This window comes from Poecilia latipinna, unplaced genomic scaffold (genome assembly GCF_001443285.1).
Source record: "Poecilia latipinna isolate Pla-1442-1.1 unplaced genomic scaffold, P_latipinna-1.0 Scaffold841, whole genome shotgun sequence".
Taxonomy (NCBI): Eukaryota; Metazoa; Chordata; class Actinopteri; order Cyprinodontiformes; family Poeciliidae; genus Poecilia; species Poecilia latipinna.
The window spans coordinates 328,891-335,989 of record NW_015113457.1 but is presented as its reverse complement, the minus strand read 5'-3'; the positions used below and the strand labels follow the sequence as shown (position 1 = coordinate 335,989).

Genomic DNA, 7,099 nt, shown 5'->3' with positions numbered 1-7,099 from the left:
TATTTATAAATAAATTATTTTAGGCTGCTCAGGTTCCCGTTTTAAATGAGGAAAACATATAATTCTAAGGTTCCATTATTCATATTTTTGTTGAATTGACTTCATATAATCTTTATTTTCGTTGTTCATTGCATTTTATATCTTTAACTTGTGCATTATTTTTTCTACTGTAATTTATTTTCTATTTATTTTGTGTCTATCTTTTTTAATTACCCAAATACTTTCAAATAACAACATGAATATATTTTATTTTATTTCTTAAAATATTTATCTCTTAAACAGAACTACTTCTCTACATTTTTTTTTAAATGTTTCGTGATTTTGATCTGAGTTTAACTTTACAACATTAAAATGTTTACAGATGTTTTAAATAAATATCGGGTCTTAGCTCCGGGCTGTAGATGGCGCTGTTCATCATATCATCCTAATTATGTGACAGAAGAAGACAGACTGGTGTCCAAGGTGGTGCGTTCAATTTCAAGTAGGAATTTTGAATTTCTTGTTGAATGACTTGTTTTTAATGATCCATAAAGTCAAACTTATATCTTTAAATTAAAAGCAGATTTTCTTCACATCCATCCAGAGTTTTTAGCTCCTTTTTTCTAATAGCAAAAAAACAAAAAGGTTTGTTTGCTTGTTTGTTGTTATTTGGTAATTTGCCACGATTTATAAAAATCCTTTCAGTCGATTCTATTGAAACTTTACAGTGTCCGTCTCAGAACATTATGAAGCATTTTTAATTAAACGTGTTTCTTATTGTTTTTATTTTCAACTTCGTCAAACAAACCATAAATAAATAAATATGAACTGGTTGCGCTTCTATACTGTTTATTACGGTCCCCGTTTCCGATCATGTTGCATTCAACAACACCTCGTAAATTAAAAAGCTGCTAATTGATCAAACCAGGAACCTGCGAGTTAAATATTTCAAACTCCTGTCTTACATTGAAGGCCAGATATTTAGATTTGTAAGTTTAATTAAAACCGTAATAAGTGTTCTGTTATTAATAATAAAAAAGTGCATCATTTACATATGGATGTGTCAATGATATGTCAAATACACACAAAATGTCTAAGTCAATAAAATAAGAACTCATTTCATATTAAACAATTTCCCTTATTGGTGTTTAGGCTAAGATCCGATTTAATAAACAGTAATAACAATGTAACTACCGTAGAATTTAGTAATGAATCATTTTAATTGCTAAACATCAACCACAAACAAAAACATTTGCTTTTGCTGTTAAATATATCAGTCGTGATAAAAGAGTGTTTGAGTTCATTACGGTAAGTCTGTAGAGGTGCGTTTTAGAGATTTACTACAAAATATTAACTTGAGTGAATGTTTTTCTTCCCTTCACATTTATTTGACACGGTTGCCACTCGGAACATGGCGGAAGAATCGTTTCTGTTAGCGAACAGGGCGTTTACATGGCCGTAATAACCAGCGTAGAGGCGCAGACAGTTTTTCAGTGGACGGTGTTGCCGTAGTGAATTCAGCTGGTTTCACAGTGTGAGGGAGACTCAGCCTGTCGGGTTTTAGAGTAGAAAAGTCGCTTTAATAATTAGCTTTACTATCTGACAGGACTGAGATATAACTTTAGAGAAATTTATGTCCTTATGAGAGCGGCATTAACCAGTTAATAGTTAGCAAATATCGGAAGACCTTTTAAATTAAGGTATTCAACCTTTAAATAAGTGGAACCGGAAACAAGTCAACGCCGAGGCTGAGCCTGTGAGTATAAAATATATTTATTATATCTAAGTATCAGCTACATGTCGTGTTTGTGATGCTTTCAGGGATTTCTGGCATGCTAGCTCTGTTAGCATCGGTGTTTACCGTAATGATGAAGGTTAGCATCATCCTCCTCCTCCTGTTTGTTTCTGTCAGGTTCTGATGGGACGTTTATCCGTTTATTGGGTCTTTATGGGAACCAGAACCAGTACAGAACCACAGTTAAACCAATATTTTATTAAAAAATGAGATTATAGTAACAACATAAATAGATAAATCTGCAAAAACATCAAACAGTATAAAAATAAAATAACAGCTTTTTAAGCATCTATTCTCAGTATTCATAGTTTTAGCCTGAATTGATTTGTGGGATTTTTGTTGATGGGAAATGATGAGTCCGTCTCCCCGACACACACACACACACACACACACACACACACACACACACACACACTCTCAGGCATCAACATGTAATCAGATTACCTCATCCATAACATCCATCCTGTTTACGACCCGACTTCCTCCAGGAGCCTCTCATCATTCTGGGCTGAAACCAATCCCACATTGATCAGATTAAATTCATATAAGGTTAATAAATAAATCCAGTTCAGGTTAATCTGTTAATTTAAACTCTGAATCAGAAATCTTTCATTATTTCCCAAACATCAAATCCCAGAGACGTTTGATGTAGTAGGAGATAAAGCAGCAACTGCTTTGTTTTCAGTTTGTTTCTGTCGACGATATATCGGCATCAACATCGGTATCGGTCCGATATCAGTCATTTTTTAATATATTGTATTGTTTTAATAAGTAAAATGACGTTATTTCTATCTTGTTAGTATTTCAGGAGCGTGTTGGTCATGTGATGGTGAGGCAGCAAAGGATTATGGGATGGCATTAAAAGTTCAGGCATATGTATGTAAAATAAATAATATCAATAAATATCAGATATCGGTGCATTCGAACTTCCTCTGGTTCTTAATCTGAATCAGCAGATCGGACCTCAAAGAAACCCAGAAACCGGTTCTGATTTGATTGGTGCATTTCTAACCCACAGGGCCAAAAATATTCATACAGGCTTCCAGTGAGGGAAGTTCTGGTTAAACTGGTTCCTGTTTGGTCGGGTTCCAGCCGGTCCGTCGGTCCCGTGGGACCAGCAGCTGCAGTGGGGCGGTTCTGGACGGGACGGGCGTCAGGATGCCTCTGTTCTCCAGGAGGAGGAAGCCCAGCGAAGACTCCAAGAAGAGGCTGGAGCATCAGCTGTACTGGGTGAGAACCGGGCCGGTCCAGGTCCGTTTGGACCAGAACAGAGCAGAACCTGCTGGTTTCATGATGGACTAAATCTGATGGTTTCTGTCCTGACCTGCAGTCCAACCAGGAAGGAGCCGACGACATCCTGGACATCTCAGCCTGCGAGCTAGCAGAGGTGAGGAGCCGCTAGCTACTAGCCACTAGCTGTTAGCTTGATGAGCTAGCAGAGGTGAGGAGCCGCTAGCTACTAGCCGCTAGCTGCTAACTTGATGAGCTAACAGCTCCTCACAGCTACAGCTACAAACTGGAAGTTGTGGGTTTGATCCCAGCTTCCTCTGCTGGTCTCTGAAGCTCTTGGTTCAGTTGTTGGTGACCTTTGACCCTGACAGTTGATCCAGCCAGTCAGCTGACCCTGTGGCTGAGCCCAGAAACCAGGAAGTGAAACAGAAATCCCAGTCAGCTGCTGGTAAATCAACCCAGCAAACCAGTTTGGTTCTGTTTCTCCAAACCCAACGGATCGCTGCGGTCCAGAACCGCGAAGCTCTGATGGGAAGATTGGAGGAAATCTAGAATATTAGAAACATAATTCAAGAGAAAAAACACAGAAAACAAATAGAAAATGAATAAAGATGCTGCAGAAACACAAGGTTCTCTAAGGTTCTGCCGATCCAGAACCTTAGAGATGGTTCTGATGGAGGTCAGACATTTTGTTCTTCCTTCTTCATACTGCCAGACGGTTCTGTTAGGTTCTGTTAGGTTCTGTTAGGTTCTGTTAGGTTCTGTTAGGTTCTGTTGGTCTGAATCAGCAGAATCTTCTCCACCTTCGTCTCGTCAGTCGATGTTTTGTTTTGCTGCAGCTCCCGTCCAAAGTCTTCTCCATCTGCAAGGTCCAACAGAAGAAGGTAAGATCCACAGAGGCTCTGGTTCTGGTTCTGGTTCTGGTTCTGAGGTTCTGGCCGTTTTCCTTCCTCAGGTGCTGATCCTCCACACCAATGAGCTGAAGTTTCTGCTGCCTAAAGGATGTGACATTGATTGCCTAGCAACCTTAAAGGTATCAGCCCGTCTCTGACCTGCTGCTGCTCTGATTATTGATTATTGATCAGTTTTTGTCTCTCCAGGTTTTGGATCTGCATGAGAACAAGCTGAGCGCTCTGCCAGACGAGATCGGGACCCTGACCAAACTGCAGGTACCTTCCTCCTCCTCTCCCCCCTCTTCCTCCTCCTCCTCCTCCTCCTCCTCTTCCTCATCTCTCAGTCTTCCTCCCTGCAGATCCTGAATGTGGAGAAGAACCGTCTGAAGGTTCTGCCGGAGTCCGTCTGCAGGCTGCAGCTGCTGCAGACGCTCAACCTGAAGGGTGAGGCATTTATCTCAGAAACTCAGAAACTCAGACGGTCATTGAACGCATCGCTGTGTGTCTGACAGGAAACTGCCTGGCCGAGCTGCCGGCGGCCATCGGCTCCCTGAGCAGCCTGCGAACCCTGGACATCAGCGACAACAACGTCCAGCAGCTGCCCAAACATCTGGCCTACATCCGCACCTTAGAGGTGAGGCAGCAGCTGCTGCAGCGCTGCAGCGCGCCCCGGCAGCTCTTATTAAATGTGTGTGTGTGTGTGTGTGTGTGTGTGTGTGTGTGCAGAGCTTCACTCTGGATGCTACTAGCATGACCTACCCACCTGCGTCCGTCTGCTCAGAGGGAACGGAGAGCATCCAGCGCTTCCTCTGTGACGGTAGGACCAGACTCAGAGCGGCTAACGGGATGCTACATGCTGATGCTACATGCTGATGCTACATGCTAATGCTACATGCTGATGCTACATGCTAAATGAAGATCCAGAAACCCGAATGCAGGCGTCATCCCACTGCTGTGAAGCTGAACATGGATGTTTTGTGTTTTCCTCAGAGCTGGGTCAGGAGTACTGCGCTCCGTCTCAGTACCTGCTGCCGGTTCTGGAGAGCGACTGCAGTAAACCCGGTTCTGACTGTCTGGACGGGCTGGAGGAGGCCTGGCAGGTCGGTGTCTCAGCCTGAACCGGCTCGGGTTCCTCTGCTCCGCTAACCGCCGTCTGTTTCTGTTGCAGAGCAAATTCAGCGACTATGAGAGGAGGAAGGTTGGTGATGTCATCACCCTCAGCGCGGCGGCGGCGCGGCTTCAGGCTAACGTCTGAGTTTTGTTTCCTTCAGGAGCAAAAGCTGCAGGAGAAGCTGGCGTTTGAGCGCCACCTGGAGGAGAAACACAGGGAGCACACCCAGCTTCTCCTCATGAACCATTCACACAAGGAGAACATCCTGAACTCGGTCCGACAGGTGAGAGACGACGACTGGTTCTGGTTCTGATGCTGGAGTTGGAGAGAAATCCAGACTCTTTCATAAATGTCTCCATCAAGGCGACATTAATCTGTTCAGCTTCAGTTCTTCATCTGAAGCTGATTTATTCTGGGAAGAATGTTTAAAGTTCTTTAGAGTTAAACTGATTCATTGATTACGAATCATTAAAAATCATTGATTTCATCTTTCAGCTCAGAAAGAAAACAAAAGCAAAAAGCTTCTCAGAAAAGTTAAATATCACAAAAATCTATAAAAAAGATTTTTTAACTGCAGAAAAATAATAATAGGAGCAAAAGGTCAGATTATGGAAAGTTTGGTGGAAGGAAAAAGTTTTGTAGGAAAATGGAAGAAGCAGATCAACAGATCATATTCATAAAGTTTGGATCATTTGGAGTAGCTGGTCTGAACCAGAACCAGAAACCCAAACACTGAGAGGTTCGGTTCTGAATCATGTCCATCCATTCATCCTGATCCCGATCTGGGTCCGGTTCCTGATCCTGGTCTGGTTCCTTATCCTGGTCCGGTTCCTGATCCTGGTCCTGGTCCGGTTCCTGATCCTGGTCCTGGTCCGGTTCCTGATCTGGTTCCTGATCCTGGTCCTGGTCCGGTTCCTGATCCTGGTCCGGTTCCTGATCCGGTTCCTGTTCCTGATCCTGGTCCGGTTCCTGATCCGGTTCCTGTTCCTGATCCTGGTCCGGTTCCTGTTCCTGATCCTGGCCCGGTTCCTGATCTGGTTCCTGATCCCGATCAGGACCAGCAGCGCGTGGAGCTCGGCTTCAGCCAGCAGCAGAGAGCTCAGGAGGCCGAGAGGCAGCTGGTTCTGGAGCGGGTCCGGCAGGCCGAGGACAACATCAGCAGCCGCATCAGCAGCCTGCTGATGGACAACAGCAGGTAGGAGCCGCTAGCAGCTAACCGCTAGCAGCTAACCGCTAGCAGCTAACCGCTAGACGTTGATGATCATGTAGATGTGTCTGCAGGCAGAAGAAGAGCGCGGAGTTCCTCCAGGCCATGGAGGAGGACCGGTGAGTTCTGATCCGATTATTTAGCTGAAAAACTTGGAGGCAGAAAAACTGAAATATATAAACCTTGTCTGATCGATCAGGATCCGCATGGAGCAGCTGACGGCCGTCACCCAGGAGGAGGCCGGCTCCCTGAGGAGGAGGGAGGTGGCAGGTACTGGGCTTAGCTAAATGCTGTGTTAGCATATGGCTTTAGCATTAGCAGAGCTAACATCTATGATCAGTGGTTCAGGGTCAGCTAGCAGTGCTAGTCCTGAGCGCTAACAGCTCAGAGCGTTTCTCTGCATCGCCTTGTGATGTTTAATCACCTGGTTCTGGTTCTGGTTCTGGTTCCCTCTGAGTCCGGTTGTGTTTGCAGCCGCCATGCAGAAGATGCTATCAGACGGCTACGCCATGAGCCTCCTGCAGGAGGCCAGCGACAGCCGCAGGCAGAGCCTAGTTTCTGAGGCGCACCGCAGGTTTGACCCCACGCCGCCCACACACACACGTCCTTGAACGCACCGCGGTGTCCACAAACGCACCGCCGTGTCCACAAACGCACCGCGGTGTCCACAAATGCACCGCCGTGTCCACAAACGCACCGCCGTGTCCACAAACGCACCGCCGTGTCCACAAACGCACCGCCGTGTCCACAAACGCACCGCCGTGTCCCCGAAGGCACCGCCGTGTCCCCGAAGGCACCGCCGTGTCCCCGAACGCACCGCCGTGTCCCCAAACGCACCGCCAGGTCCCCGAAGGCACCGCCGGGGCCCCGAAGGCACCGCCGGG

The 7,099-nt window shown here is 45.5% G+C and overlaps 2 protein-coding genes across 5 annotated transcripts in view; one reads left to right on the top strand and one right to left on the bottom strand.

Moving 5' to 3' along the window:
* The window catches only part of lmo4a (LIM domain only 4a), an 11,772-nt gene extending 9,808 nt beyond the window's left edge, over positions 1-1,964 (bottom strand). The window contains exon 1 of one of the 2 annotated variants that reach the window (XM_015047746.1): positions 1,841-1,964. The gene's annotated coding sequence lies outside the window, so the exon portion shown is untranslated. The remainder of the gene's footprint in view (positions 1-1,840) is intronic. The other variant, XM_015047748.1, reaches the window with a different exon arrangement.
* lrsam1 (leucine rich repeat and sterile alpha motif containing 1) overlaps positions 1,452-7,099 on the top strand; it is a 12,317-nt gene continuing 6,669 nt past the window's right edge. Inside the window, exons 1-16 of one of the 3 annotated variants that reach the window (XM_015047742.1) lie at positions 1,452-1,735; positions 2,867-3,004; positions 3,105-3,161; positions 3,844-3,888; positions 3,960-4,037; positions 4,105-4,173; positions 4,257-4,341; positions 4,410-4,531; positions 4,624-4,714; positions 4,888-4,997; positions 5,066-5,095; positions 5,169-5,291; positions 6,064-6,203; positions 6,290-6,334; positions 6,415-6,485; positions 6,690-6,789. In XM_015047742.1, the coding sequence (XP_014903228.1) occupies positions 2,933-3,004; positions 3,105-3,161; positions 3,844-3,888; positions 3,960-4,037; positions 4,105-4,173; positions 4,257-4,341; positions 4,410-4,531; positions 4,624-4,714; positions 4,888-4,997; positions 5,066-5,095; positions 5,169-5,291; positions 6,064-6,203; positions 6,290-6,334; positions 6,415-6,485; positions 6,690-6,789 (1,238 nt within the window). In that variant the 5' untranslated portion in view covers positions 1,452-1,735; positions 2,867-2,932. Of the gene's footprint in view, positions 1,740-2,792; positions 3,005-3,104; positions 3,162-3,843; positions 3,889-3,959; positions 4,038-4,104; positions 4,174-4,256; positions 4,342-4,409; positions 4,532-4,623; positions 4,715-4,887; positions 4,998-5,065; positions 5,096-5,168; positions 5,292-6,063; positions 6,204-6,289; positions 6,335-6,414; positions 6,486-6,689; positions 6,790-7,099 lie in introns of all 3 variants that reach the window. The other 2 variants (XM_015047739.1, XM_015047740.1) reach the window with 2 other exon arrangements.